Here is a 15022-nt window from a genome sequence, read left to right as displayed (position 1 = left end):
GAAACAATGTCACCAAGATGAATGACTTGAGCATCAATTTCCTGGTACATCCGCACATTCCCGCCAATACCAAACCACAGGGGACTATGCTAGCTCGAAAACTCTTGAATGTAGCCTCGTTCCTCACTGATACTTACTCCACATTAAGTACACTGAAGACTTTAGACGGTATTCTCCAACACCGTCACAAAACATTAACAGAGAGAATATCTTTTAATGTTCATCCCTACAGCATAGTACCAGAGACTTGTACTTAAATCAATGCCAGATCATTATGACCAAACACTGTACTAACATATTTTATGTAGGTTTTTGTTTTAATTTCTCACTGGCCTGTAGAAACATTATGTTATTGGATATTTATGAAGTAGATTGTGCATGAGACAATCTCACACAGGGTTTCATACATGTTCAAATTTTGTGAACTCTTTAACAGAAGAGAAAATACACAGACAGTACGTTGAGTCAGCATGGACCTAGATTTCATATGCTTCCTTTGAGACTGGAACCTAAACCTAAAAGGCCAGGCCTGCTGTGTGCATCATGGAAACAGGTCCATTAAAATCCCATTAAAAGCAATAATTGGCTAAATGAGTACGATTCAGTACAGGAGGCACTGGTTAAGTTGGCTAAAGACTAAAATTGCTGACCAGAGCCCTCAGCTGGGCTGTTGGTCTGTTTCTAATACGGAGTTATGGATGCGGCTGGATTATTGACATGCTGCTTGGGCAATTTAATCTTCCCCATGATGCTCAGAGGAGCAGAGGTCCTTCTCACAGTGAACATTGTGTAAAAGTGAATATTACAAAGAACATATATGAAAAAAAATTTAATCCTGATACCAGAGCTCATAAAAAATATAGATAATTAACACAACCCACACTCTGAGCCTGGAAGGATGAGCAATTTGTAGCTGGATTTTGATTCACTCGGTCTGCATTATTCATTAATGCATTCCAAATAATGAACCTGCTGAATATTTTGAGTGCAGACAGGACGCAACATGGAAATATTTAAAAAACTGATATATTTGTACTTCAGAATAAAGTCTCTTAAAGTACTTAGTCTCTATCTGATTCTCCAGAGAAGGAAATGAATGACAACAATGTACATGGAACTTAAAACAAATAAACTTTAATTAAAACATCAATTCAGAATTTTCAATAATTTTAGGTCACAAACAACAATTTCCACGTCTCTCTCATTATTATTTCAAAATTTTCTTGCCAATAACATAAAAAAAGTGAACCTACATTCAACATAAAACAAACACTGAAATTTTTCAGAAAGACATCAGCACAGCTCTGTAGCTGGTTACAGTCAGTGTATGCAGACATGAGTAGAGGCAGCCAGTTTGTTTAAACCTCTTTCTTTGTACCAATAGGGAAGGCTGGGTCCGGCTGCCATGCGGGCTGAGGGTCCCTGGGCGAGAGGGGATGTATGGCGAAGAAAGAGAGAATCCTGAGCCCGCCTGTCTCCAGAGCTGAACATAGGAAAAATCAGAGCGCTTGACGGCGAGGTCTGGAACAATTCAGCACACATATCTGGACAAAAATAAATAAATAAATAAATAAAAGATTTTATTATTTAAAACTGTAACACAGCAAGCACATAAACTAAGGTGATACATAAAAGGTCTTAACCAACCCGATCTGGACATTCTGAAACGTTATAAATTTTGCCCTAATAAGTGTTTTCATGCTGGGAATTTCAGGGAGATGCATTACACAATTAAAACTCAGATGATGTTCTAAAAATACATAAAATCTTCTGGAACACCTCGTATTATATCACAGCAATTTGACCCATTCAAAGGCATAAAATTAAATATACTGCAAAGAATCTTAAACATACAGAACAGAAACATTACAGAACCATACTAACAAATTAGAATTTGTTAAATAATAACCTTTTTTAATGCATTACACTTCTATTTTTAATTATTAGACTCGGTTATCTGGAGTCTCCCTGTGAATGAGCTGTTTCTATATTCATTCATTCATCTTCTACCGCTTATCCGAACTACCTCGGGTCACGGGGAGCCTGTGCCTATCTCAGGCGTCATCGGGCATCAAGGCAGGATACACCCTGGACGGAGTGCCAACCCATCGCAGGGCACACACACACACTCATTCACTCATTCACTCACGCAATCACACACTAGGGACAATTTTCCAGAGATGCCAATCAACCTACCATGCATGTCTTTGGACCGGGGGAGGAAACCGGAGTACCCGGAGGAAACCCCCGAGGCACGGAGAGAACATGCAAACTCCACACACACAAGGTGGAGGCGGGAATCGAACCCCGACCCTGGAGGTGTGAGGCGAATGTGCTAACCACTAAGCCACCGTGCCCCCCTGTTTCTATATAAACTCTATAAAATGTAAACAAATTTAACAAAAACAAAAATTCAACAGCCCTGTGGTATAGCTATAAAATTAATCACAAACACCTTTATTACTACTGTAGTGCTATTTCTGTATTGTATCTACTACTGTAGTGTATCTTTGGTTTTAAACACTGTTCATTTACTGCTCACTTTATTAGACACACCAACTAAGTTAACTTGTCACCTTGTGCAGCTCAATTTTGTATGGATTGTGTTTTAATTGTCTACAAACACGTCAAATGTCAGCAATGCTGTCTTGAAGCAGGATGATTGTAGGATGCATCTCTAGTGAACTAAAATGAATTTGCTAGGAGACAACACAAGTGCAAACTGGATTAGTGTGTGGAGTGTGACTGACTGTGCTGTACCTGTGTGGTCTCTGCAGCTGGGGATCATGCCTGGAGTTTGATCAAGGAGTGTGTGCAGGGACAATGCAGGCTTTAAAGTGGGCTTACTCTCCAAAACAGCCTGAGTTTCTAGGTCCGGTTTAATAAACGGAACAGGTGACAGAAATGCAGTCTGCATGACAAAATGGTAACATTTGCAACATGATTAAGAAATGGTTCAGCACAGTTCCATTACCCGAGTGGCTACATTAAACTCTGAGTGGTAACATAAAGGGTTATGAGATATTTGGCTCATATACTTGGAATAGACAAGAGAAGCACGTTCCTTTTCAACGATTCATCAGACAAGCTTAATGCCCTTTTTAATTAACGATTAACTGGGACTATGTCCTGAGGGACAGGGCATTACAATGCATGACTGTGAGATGAGAAGTAGGTGCTAATTCAAACCCAGCCAAAACAAAGCTCTCTCTGGAGAATCAGACAGCATTAAACACTTAGAGGACGTAAACCCTGTGTCTGAAGAGCAGATGACGGAGGAAATAGCAAGACAAATGAAGAATCCATGTAAGGATTGCATTTATCGTTAAGTATTTGATTGTATTTGAGTCTGTAATTTATACAAAGTAAACAACACCCAATTCACCCGAACCAGGCAGATTCGCAATTCTACAAACAAATAAACCGTGTTGAAAAAATAAAGTAATTGTATTTACTTTGACCTAAACATGTTTTTTTTAAATGTCCTTTCAAATAGATTTTCTTTCTCAAGTGACGTTAACTCCGCAAAGATCTTCAAACAGGAAACATGTAATATGTTGCACACCCTACTTGGCGTACTAGACTCTTAATAAAACACGATTTGCCACAATCACAGTACAAGTGATTCAAATTCAAGTGCCTGCTGGAACGTAGCTAATATCATATCACATTTGGGTATATACTTTGTTTTGTATTTGATTTGCATTTTTTTATAGGAAAAAAATAATCATGTGAAAATACACTGAGATACATTTTTTCTTCTAGATTCATTTATGTAGACCAAGAACTTTGAAGAATCATATTCCCAAAATGAAGTGATTTGAACACAGTCTGCACTCACCATCAGAGAAATGTACTATAGATGAAGGTTGCTCTTACTTTTGCACTCTCCCCTTTGCCATTCTGAAGACGTTTTGACTCCTCATCTACACTGGCCATGTTTGTCCATCCCTCATCCCAGTTAACAAAACATTCCGGATCTTTTTTCAGCAGAGACTCGAATGGGATAGAATTTTCACCCTGGATTAAGAGAAATGTAACATGAGCTTGTAAAAACAGCACGTGTGTGAGATCAGTGGAATTTTGTTGTTCCTAACCTGATCCTCATCAATGAATTCCAGCTCAGGAAGATCCAGAAAAGCCATTTCTCCCTTTTGATTCTCTTGAGCACCTGTCAAATGCTGGCAGATAAACATGCTCATATGAGGTGTAGATTAGTACTAAATAACAAACATGGCCTACTGATTGCATACCAGGAAAATAAACATCAGAAAATGCGTTAAATACATTTGAGAACAGATCAATACAAGTGATAGTTTTGAGGCACAGTGGGATCTTTGAGTGACAGGTGATATATGGGTCCTAAAAACAGATTGGACTGCCATCCAATACTGCGTCCCTTTAATTCCTCACTTTACTGTCTCAGCAGAAAGAGGCTGGCTGCATGCCTCTGGACCTGAGGGCATGAGTAATTTACAAAGAGCCAGGAACCAACTGGCCTGGTGCCCAGTGCTCCTTCCAGAGGACATTCAATATATTAAGTAATGGTAGCTACAATAAACTAGCAAATTTACCTGACTGAGTACTGTGGAGGCATTTGGCTGAAGATGTGTAAGGTTTTGTCCATTTGTGACACTAGAAGAAGTCACTGCTGCGAAATGTTCCTTTACTTCCTCCAGTTGGCTGTCACCGAGGTAAAGAGTCACAGGGTTAAACTGCTCTAACACCTAAACACCATAGAGAACAATATAAAGATTAACAGCAATAAAAATATTTATAATCATCTCATTTACCATCATCCTTGAGCACATTTTATGTAAAACATTCCAACTGCTTTACAGAAAAAGGTTTAAATATGTATTTGGTTCACACAAATACATATCCCTGACTCCAGACAGCCAGAAAACTTTGAAGTCACTTCCACATACTGAATGGCTTTGTTTAGTAAAAACGTTGGCTAATAAATGGCAGTAAATGCCAAGATTAGATTGTAGTCTGTTGCCTGTTATTTAAGGAAGCCAAGTTAGTTGTTCTGTAGTATAATTTTATTATACGTTTATTTCTATTTTATTTAAATTTATAAAATGACAAGTTCAAAAGTTCTACAGCAGTATTATTTGATTGAAACACTTAAATAGTTCTAAATAAATGCCTTTTTTTATTAAGTAATTTTTTAATATCTCACATTGATTTGGAAGAAAAGACTGATTTACCAATAAATAAGATGGTTGTTATCTGCAGTCCTTATTACAAAATAGAAAAATAATAATACATAGGAGTTAAATAAGTATGGTTTCAGACTGGATTTTAAAAGATAGAGCTCAGTTAAGGGCTAATATACTAAAAACATAAGTTTGCCAGATTTCTGACCAGTGTATTATCGGTGGCACAGGCTACGGCATGACCCTCAGTCTGAAGTGCGCTATGGATGTAGATGTCCTCCTCAGTGTTAGTGTCACACAAGAAAAGCAGCAGGAAGTCGCGTCGGTAGCTGTGAACGACAGCCACCAGGGTGCGTTCATGGCACATCTTCTGGAACAAGCTGGTGGCTTCTTTAGACCAAGAAGTCTACGATGAACCAAACCAAAGCATAAAAACGGATGTAATGACACTGTGGTATGGCACTATATTGCAAACTGTAGGAGTGCTAACCATGAAAGTTATGAGTAACCTTCAATATACAGTAGAGTCTGAACTGTATTAAAATATATATTAAGATTTTGTATTTGATTCAGTTTAGTAGTTTCACCATGGAACTACGTATGGAATAACGTTGACTGGCTGTCTGCAGGACTAGTTAGGAAGCAAGATAATACATCTCTTCCCACAACAATTATATATTTCTACTTCAAGGCTGAATCAAGGCTAATTCAACATGGCCTAGCTTCTCTACCTGAATTCAACTAAAAATAAAAATGTATACCTGGCTCTGTGGTGTTATAATACTACCTTAACTGGCCTCACTCCAACAAGTATAGATGGAACAGCTTGTGCTGGAAGGTCAGCATAACATGACCTACAGTAAAATGAATTTGAGCAAATTATGCCTGGCATCATGTTTGAAACACAAAACTCAAAACTTTCTTTTTTGTAAAAACATGTAATCCTGTATTGTAAAAAAAAAATTTTGTTAAGAAAGTAGGATACTGCCTTCAGGAATACTGACTTCAGAAATTTCAGCTTGTTTCTGTTGACAACACTAAGGTCTCCAAAGTCTGCGTAGTACACTTCTACTTCTGTGGCACTGAGGAGTCGGTGGATCACCACCCGGTAGAACCACATGTCTCTTGGGGCCACACAGCACACCTGTCCAGGTCGCACATACGCATCTGGGAGCTGGTAGCGTTCAGCCACCTCTGGGCAGAAATAACAGCTCCTATATACAAACGCATTCTGTCAGAAAACTGAAAGCTGCTTCCCAAAATCACATATCAGTAATTAGTCAGAAGTTGCATATTTATTCAACCCTACTGTACTAAAGGTGGTAGCATAATCATTTTGGGAACTGCAAGAGATAATTTGTTATGTTCAAAAGGTGAAAACAATACAAGCATTGAAGCCTATTTAATATTATTTAATTAATTAGTATAATTAATACCCTTGTACTAAAGCCTTGCTTTCAATTCAAAATAAAAAATAACCTCATTTCAAACATCATGTTCTCAAGGATGCGGTGGTCTTCATCAGATCGGATGTAAAAGTGGCTGGGTGACTCAATCCTCTCCACCACAACAGGCACCAGATCCCTGTATCTCCTGCGAGTGGGAGGCTTCAGCTTCTGGCACAGCAGTGCATCTAGAGGAATAACAGAGCCCCGGCTCAGAACAGTCACTGGGAAAATGTTCCCTGTCTGACAACAAAAACAAAAGACATTTACAAAGAAAAACATTAACAGAACTATAAAGCAAGCTTTCATACAGCCAAGCGTTTCATATTGATTGTGAATTGTTATTTATAGTATTGGCCTTTACAATATCGATATGATAAAATTGCCTCACTATGCAAATGAGCCCTTTAACAAATGCCTAAACATTTTAAATTTATTTGTATATTTGTATAATGTATCATTTTATTGTTTGTACAGTATGTAGCAATAAGATCACCATGGTACTTGAACCAAACACTAAAATGCACCTGATGGATGATCTTGTTGGTGGTTTTGATCTCAGGGTTGGAGTCTAAAGACTCCATGGACTCTCCTCTATCATCCTGACACTCCCAGGCCGTCTCACTGCAGCTGAAGTAGTGTCCCTCTGTCGAAGGGTTCATAGACACAGCTGGAAAATGTACATCAGTCACATATAGCACAGTCATTAGTACTGGGTGGTAAATTATCTTCTTGGGTTTCTTGGGTTTTATTAGTTTATTCAGTATTAATGACGCAGACAAAACAAAACGTACAAAACTAAATAACTGGTCACTCTCAGATCCTAGTGAACCTTTATGAAAACCTACAGATAATACACTGTTTTAACAAATATGAAAGTTTTTATATACTTAATATGAGTATATAAGTAATATGCAAATTATTCTACGAGATCATCTAGTGACTTCTAGCAACTTTTTTGAGCATATTTTAGCAACTTTCCTCAGCAAAGTGTTGACAGCACTGTGTACATCGATTTGCTGGTTAAATATTAGGGTATTTTAAATGAGGTATTTTACAAACAAATCCTACAAAACAGCGCCTTCGAAAAGGTTGCGTGGCTGTGTACATTCTCTGACCATTTTAATAGGAACTCCTTATTCTACTCCTGCTTATTCATGCAGTAAATCTCCTGGTATTTTCATAAGCAACAGTCTATAGCAAAGGTGTCCAATATTATCCGGAATGGGCCGGTGTGGGTGCAGGTTTTCATTCCAACAAAGCAGAAGCCACACCAGAGTATACTAAAAGCCAAGAACAACTGATTAAACAGGAAGAGTCAGGTGTGACTTCTGCTTGGTTGGAATGAAAACCTGCACCCACACCGGCCTTTTGTGGATAAGATTGGACACCGCTGGTCCTAAGAGTTTACGCAGAATGGTTATCTAAAAAAACAAACAAACACTCAGTGAGAAGCAGAAACAGCTTATTGATCAGAGGTGTCAGAGTATAATTGCCAGAATGGAAGTCAATAGTATAGGAATAAGGAGTCTATAGTAATTTAAATAACCAATCTGTGACACAAAAGGCATCTCAAAATCAGGTTTCATTCAAATACAAACTGTCCAAATATATACTGAAGCGCTTGCATAAACTGTATCTATATGATTTTGTGCGCTGTGCTGCTGCCACATCATTGACTGATTGGGTAATCACTTGGATGAGGAGGGAATAAGTGTTCCTAATGAATGTGTTACTGATTCTTAATGTACAAAGCAATATCATTATATACAGGATTAATACTGATATATCATGCCTGAAATTCTGCTCAAGGTTGTAATCTGCTGTGAGATACAGCCTAGTTTAGAATTTGTCAAATAAATAGTGGCCACTCAGCCCACTCAGAAGGACTATGAAGTAGGTAAAGTACCTGGTTGGACATGTGGTTTGAGTACCATGATGTGTATTCCCTCTGCTCCATCCTCAGTGCTTGGCTGCACACAGAATGTGTCGCTGAGCGTTTCAACCATCTCAGTGATACTCAGGAAGCCACATTGAGCCACAGGCAAGTCCTCACCATACATTTTCTTAAAATCGGGAAAAAACAGAAAACATCTTGGTATATGACAAAATGAAAATCATATTTATACCTGGTATTAAGAGTAGCAAGAGGTGAACTGATAAACTACAAGTATGTCACATGTGATGATTTCAGTGAAACCACAAAGTAATATGGAAAAAATATATATCACAATACCTGCAATATATTAAAAAGTACATTATTTTATAAAATTAATGATAAATTCTATCATATTTCCCAGCACTACATCTAATTTTATATACTATATACTAGTATGAATTACCTTGTACTCTGTAGGAAGTTTGTGAATGGCTATGCCTTGAGTGTGCTTAGCAACAACCTGAAAAGGTGTGCATAAAAAAAAGTTATGCAATAATTATTCTTTTTATAGCGTTCACTTAATTTCACAGACTAACCTTTCGAAGCTTGTCCTTTAGTTCCTGACTGACCGTGCCTGCTTCTGAATTTTCAAGAATTCTCTTCCTGAACTGTTCCTCAAGCTGCCACATAAAACCAAGTTAATTTATTAAATATTTTGGAGCACAGCATTGAATCTATGAGGTCAATGTGAATGCATTTAAAATAATGTACATCAACTATATCAAAGAAAAGACGTATTTGATAAACGTGACTAACTATGGAAAGCCATCACTACTGTTTGTAAATACAGTGGCCCTTATTCATCAAATAAGTAAAGTCAAGACAATTGGGAATGATGTATAAGCATCCTGTCAAACAATTGTAACCCAACTAAAAACATACACATTATTTATTTAAAATACAGTATAAGGCATTCAATTAGAGCATATGAATCAAAGGAAAATCAAAAGGTATGAAAAAATGTCAATGAAAGCCAGAAGTCAAAGGCAAATAACAATGTGTTTCAAACTGCAATGATAAAACAGGAGATTGAGTACTTTATCCATGTGTAACCAAGAGACTAATAAAGTAAAAGGTGGCCCTATTTCTATAAATAGAAAGAATTGAAGAATGAAATTAACCTTTGCAACAGACTTTTCAAAAGACTTTTCTTGCATTTCAATTGTGGCAGGTTCAATTTCCTGTACTCTGCTGGCTGATGAAGTCTGTTTGGATTTCTGCTGGTCTTCAGGCTGAACATTGCTGAACAGTGCTGTTTCTTGCAGGACTTTTACAAAAACAAATAATTATTAACAATGCTGTTGCACCTATTTCAGTTATATTATTTTACATGTTACAATTATCCATGCAACACACAAACACCAGACACAAACACAGTTTTTACCATAATACAATGATATAACACAAAATTGCTAAAAAGACTCACCTGAGCTAGTGGACAGTCTGGATATTCCTGCAGACTGTTTAGGGAGTGCAGCTGTACTATTGAGCTTCTGTTTCACTGTTGTGATTTCAGTCTTTAGTATCAGCTGTGACCCCATGCGGGTCTGCTTTACTGTGATCATGTCCGAGGCAGCAGCCAGCATCTCAGCGATGGAGTAAAAACCATAGTGCATGACATTGAGAGGCTTTCCGAAGTGGATTGCATAGCACCTCTCCAGGTCAGAGAGCCCTACGGGCCCATGTGCAAGTACCTGCCTGAGCTGTGATCGCAGCTGAGCATGGAGTGCAGGGGGAGCGTGGCCTCGACGAGCTAAGACAAATGAGTGCTGGTGATGGGAATGTGATGAAAACAGACCTGTGCCTCCACTTTTCGGCTTGGGCTTATGCTTGTGGTTCCGCTGCTTGGAGACAAGCTCTTCAATGCCTCTTGTGGTCTCATTCCCAATTGCTAGAAGCAAGAATATAAACACAAGCAAGGACAATTTCTTTTTACTTTTGGATCTGACTGAATCACAAAAGAAGTAACCGTGACAAGCAAATTTGGGACAGCAGACAAATGCAATATAGAATGATCAAAATATTGGAGTTTGTTTGGTGTAGAGCCGTATTAACTAACTACTATCAAACATTTCATTATATGCTGGGAGGCTCAGAACAGAGACAGATATTACCTTTTAACACTATAGTACCATCGAGGTTAAAGTACAAGTACACGGCATCAGACATTTCCTTAACCATGTCCAGCACAGAGCGAAAACCAAGGGCCCTAAGAGGAATGGGGTGGCCCAGCATGTTCTGGTAGTCCTTCCTGAGCTGTTCTGGAGAAAGGCCATGCTTGGAGGAAATTAGGAGTGAGCGAACATCCTTCTTCACTCTTAAAAGAAGCTTCTCAGTATCCATAATCACACCTGATATTAAAGACAGAGAGGATGTTAGACATTCAGGGCGTTATGAGTATTAATTCTCAAGGTCCATTTGTTATTTAAACATCATGACGTTTTCCTTTTTGTTTTTAACTTCATCTCATCTTTATAAGAATGACATTTAAAAGAAAAAGACAGACTGGCACCTGCCCTGGCTATCATCCTTCTAATGTTAGCTACTGGAACTAACCGAGTAAATTAAGTGATTTATTAGCGTCCAATTATACTGTTAGTTTGCACACAGTTAGATGTTCTATAAGTTTATATTAAATAAAGAAATAAATAACTAAATACTGTACAATTACCTGGGAAGCAAAACAATTCAAGTTTGTTTTACACGCATTTGCCACACAAGTGTAGCCAACATCGAAATTTAGCAGCTAGCTAACGTCGAAATTTAACAGCTAGCTAACGTCGAAACTTTCTCTATTAGCCTATTATTTTTGAAGAACGTTTACCTCTTACACTTGTTTCCCAGAGGTCCTCACAATCTGCTACTCAAGCATTCACTGCTTTCATTTGGGGTGGAAAATTTCGTGTTTTATTAATATGTTTTGCAATACTAGCGGTGTAAGCTTTGATCAGACGCCCACCTACAGAAAAGTCCGACCAGGATTGAGTCACTGCACTGGGGACAATCACCACAATCACTGGCAATACCCGTCATTATACCTAAGATTTTAAATTGTCACCTAAAAAGCTCATTAATAAATGAATTGGGTGGACGGCTTTGTAATTGCATTTCTCATTGAAAACTTTAGGCGGATGTTTACTTAGACACTAATAACAGTAAAGTGCTCCATCAGCAGCTCCCTCACAAACACATTTTCTGTTGACTTTAGACATTCCTACACAGAACCTTTAACTACTGTATTATGAATTATACCGCATAAACCAAAACAATGTAAATACTTGGCTAGATGTAAATTGTTTGGACCAAAATTGGAGTGGACATCATTATATTTTGCTTTACACAGCTTTATATTGAGGCAAATTCCATCTGTGCATCAGGAGTTTCCTTTTCTCTTTAGTTTTGATCTTACTGTGTCCTCTCCCCCTTACCATCTGTCCTCAGTCATACTCCTGTCACTGCCACAAAGCCACTGCACTGTAAAAGGATTGCAGGCTGTTAGCTGATCCCAGCAGCTCAAAAAGCAATCTTCCACTCCTAACTTCTCCAAACAAGGGGCAGATACTGCTGATGAAACAGTGAGATGGAGAGAAGGACAGAAATGATATCTCCACCGCCTCCTCCAAAACCTGGAAGAATCAAGCGAGAGACAGCACCAATGACCAGAGAGAGAAAGCATAAAGTGGTTAAGACACTGAAACTCCAGGAGCCACAGAAAGGGAAAGAGAGGATGAAGGGCAAAGAAGCAGGGGAAGAGCACAGTAATGAAGAAAAAAAGGAAATGTCATCTACCGTGATCAACGTAGACAGTGTGAGACAGAGGACGAATAGAGAAAGTGAGGAGTTGCTAGGCCTTTTGGAGAGTGAATGGCATGAAGAGGGTGAGTTAATAACTGCTGTGCACATACAGAATAAACCCATGCGAAACAGGGCAGAACACACAGTTATTGAATCAACATTCAACTTTAATTTTCAACACAGCCTTGAAGCCACAGAGCCTTGGAGTTTGTGAGCTGCTTCTCACTATTGCAGCTCTCGCCACAGTAATATTTTTCTTTCCCATATCAATTTGGTTCTGTGTAAAGGTAAGTGTTTATTATTAATAAAGTAATTTATATTAATGAAGTAATTAGTTGGAATTGTTAATGTGAGTACAACGTTACCAGATTGTGCGAGAGCATGAGCGTGCTGTGGTGTTCAGACTTGGACACCTGCTACAAAGAAAAGCCAGAGGACCAGGTACATCTGTGCACACAGAGAAATAAGCAGAAAAAGAATAAAAAAAAAGTTATTTTCTTTAGGGAGCCTAGGAGTACTCCCTATGTTTTTTCTACCTTTTAGTTACCTGGGAAAGTGAATATAATGTAACATTAAAACAGTGTGGAAATTTGCTTACCTTTTATTCTGTTAGTTATTTGGTGATAGCAATTATTATTATTATTATTATTATTATTATTATTATTATTGTGTTACAGGGCTGCTCTTTTACCTCCCATTTTTGGATGTTTGTCATAAAGTGGACATTCGGTTAAAGATGCTGAAGGTCCCATCTCACTCGGTAACCTTTCTGACTTTTACATTGCTGTGCACTCTTCCTGTAACCAGAGGTTTTTTCTTGTTTGTCTCACTATAATTGTAATTATCTAAAAACATACAGTGTATGTCAGCCTATAAAAAATGTACACAATTTTTAAAACACCTTTTTTAAACACTGAGGGTTGCAGAGATGGTTCTGTTTCTGGTCATTTCTCCTATATCTGCACAAGACCTCTGTGGTTTGTTAGGGTATTTCCTGGATACAACATATACAATATATGTCTGTCCTGCAGGTGGTAACAAAAGACCTGGTATGTACAGAGGCAAGTGCAGTGTGCTACTATCGCATTGAGAACGTGTCTGTGTGTTACTCATCGCTGGCAGGAGTCCCGGCTGTGCTGCAGGCTCTGGTTCAGGTGTCAGTCAGGGAGGTTCTGGCCCATCATACCTTCTCCAGCATACTGCAGAACAGGAGTGAAGTTGCTCACCATATCCAGGTATACATTACTAATCTCTTAGAAACCTGTTCCCTGAAGTGTAAATCCACAAATGTTGTTAGAAAGTGGTATGTTACAGAAATGTTACAGAAAGTTGTAGGTCCAAGAATACCATACAATATATATATATATATATATATATATATATATATATATATATATATATATATATATATATATATATATATATATACTAATTTTTGATTAGTACTGCATGTCACATTTATTATAAGAATTGCCTTATGATATTTTACAATAAATCCCTCAAGGTTGCACTGGATTCCATTGCCTGCAGGTGGGGAATTAAAGTGGAGAAAGCTGACATGTAAGTCGTCAGATAAATGTCAAGCATTAATAACATATAACCATAAAAATCATAAAAAGGCCCATGGATACATGTGCAGTGTTGTGGAGTTGATCACAGTGTGAGAAGTATGTTCCCCTTGTTTTAATTGCAGAGAGGACCTCTGTCTCCCACCCGAGCTTCAGAAAAACTTTGCTCTTGAGGCTGAAGCAAAGAGACAAGCCCAAATTAAAGTAAGAAAATTCAGTTTATCTATATTTGATTTAGATTCTAATGAGCCTAACTTTACAATGTAAGAATAGCAGTGTCATTCAGTTCTGACCCTGTGATTTAGTTTTTAGCGCTCGTGCTCATTATAAAATGGAATTGTGTGTAGCTGCAGATCTTTACCTTGTCCATTTTCATGATCTGCAAAAAAGGCTTCATTCATTAGTGTTCTAAATTTTACACACAGCTCTTTACAAACAATTAAAAAAAACTGTGAAATGTCTGTGTTTCCCCAGTGGGATGTGTTAATGAAACAACGCATACTCTGTGTGTGTGTGTGGTGTTATAACAGGTGATTGCAGCAGAGGGTGAGAAGGCAGCATGTGAGGCTTTAAAAGCCTCTATTGACTCGCTGTCAGACTCTCCTCTGGCCATCCAGCTGCGCCTTCTCCAGCTCCTCCACACACTGCGCTCTGACCAGCCTGCTGTGCTGCTCAGCCTCCCGTCTAACCTCCTCAACCAGCCACTTCAACTGGCAGACACAAGCAACTCCTCGAATCAAATCCAACCAACAGGGGATATCTCGGAGGAAACGGCTAAAGACTCCCCAATGATGTAGTGAAAACTCCATTTATCAGAGATTTATCATTAGTATTAAAATGTTCCACTACAACATGTTCTATAGTTCCTCTGTAAACAGTGTTTACTTGAAAGGACCAACTGATGGACACTTTATTTTTAAGAATCCTTACATTGTTTTAACTCTCAGTGCAAAAACCATGAGTGCAACCCGAGAGTCCAAATATACTCCAAATATAATGTTAAATAAAAAATATATAAAAAAATAAAAGTAGAATCAGAAAAAAATATAAAAAAGGTGTGATCTCTGTGACTTTGCTTGTGGCATGGATGTTTGGTTTGAGTATATCAAGAAC

General features: G+C 38.2%; 2 protein-coding genes across 6 annotated transcripts; one reads left to right on the top strand and one right to left on the bottom strand.

The window, feature by feature from the left end:
* Nucleotides 1–1239: 1239 nt before the first annotated feature.
* Nucleotides 1240–12005, bottom strand: tdrd5 (tudor domain containing 5). 5 transcript variants are annotated; one of them, XM_060864515.1, is made up of 17 exons: nucleotides 11975–12005; nucleotides 10661–10897; nucleotides 9973–10437; nucleotides 9668–9813; nucleotides 9083–9166; nucleotides 8950–9006; nucleotides 8517–8673; nucleotides 7135–7277; nucleotides 6642–6850; nucleotides 6167–6376; nucleotides 5950–6016; nucleotides 5371–5568; nucleotides 4575–4727; nucleotides 4098–4181; nucleotides 3880–4020; nucleotides 2761–2911; nucleotides 1240–1544 (listed from the first exon to the last, which is right to left on the bottom strand). In XM_060864515.1, the coding sequence occupies exons 2-17, from the start codon at nucleotides 10887–10889 to the stop codon at nucleotides 1321–1323; spliced, it is 2718 nt and encodes a 905-aa protein (XP_060720498.1). In that variant the 5' UTR covers nucleotides 10890–10897; nucleotides 11975–12005; the 3' UTR covers nucleotides 1240–1320. The 5 variants fall into 5 exon arrangements, with proteins under 5 accessions (XP_060720498.1, XP_060720523.1, XP_060720514.1 ...); XM_060864540.1 differs by having other exon boundaries at nucleotides 1240–1483; XM_060864531.1 differs by lacking the exon at nucleotides 11975–12005 and adding an exon at nucleotides 11506–11527.
* On the top strand, nucleotides 12006–14824 carry nphs2 (NPHS2 stomatin family member, podocin). Its single transcript, XM_060864561.1, has 8 exons — nucleotides 12006–12424; nucleotides 12525–12628; nucleotides 12710–12782; nucleotides 13019–13101; nucleotides 13373–13576; nucleotides 13846–13901; nucleotides 14035–14113; nucleotides 14440–14824. The coding sequence occupies exons 1-8, from the start codon at nucleotides 12127–12129 to the stop codon at nucleotides 14704–14706; spliced, it is 1164 nt and encodes a 387-aa protein (XP_060720544.1). The 5' UTR covers nucleotides 12006–12126; the 3' UTR covers nucleotides 14707–14824.
* Nucleotides 14825–15022: the final 198 nt, after the last annotated feature.

Source organism: Tachysurus vachellii, chromosome 1 (assembly GCF_030014155.1).
Source record: "Tachysurus vachellii isolate PV-2020 chromosome 1, HZAU_Pvac_v1, whole genome shotgun sequence".
Classification (NCBI taxonomy): Eukaryota; Metazoa; Chordata; class Actinopteri; order Siluriformes; family Bagridae; genus Tachysurus; species Tachysurus vachellii.
This window is presented reverse-complemented; position numbering and strand designations above follow the sequence as displayed.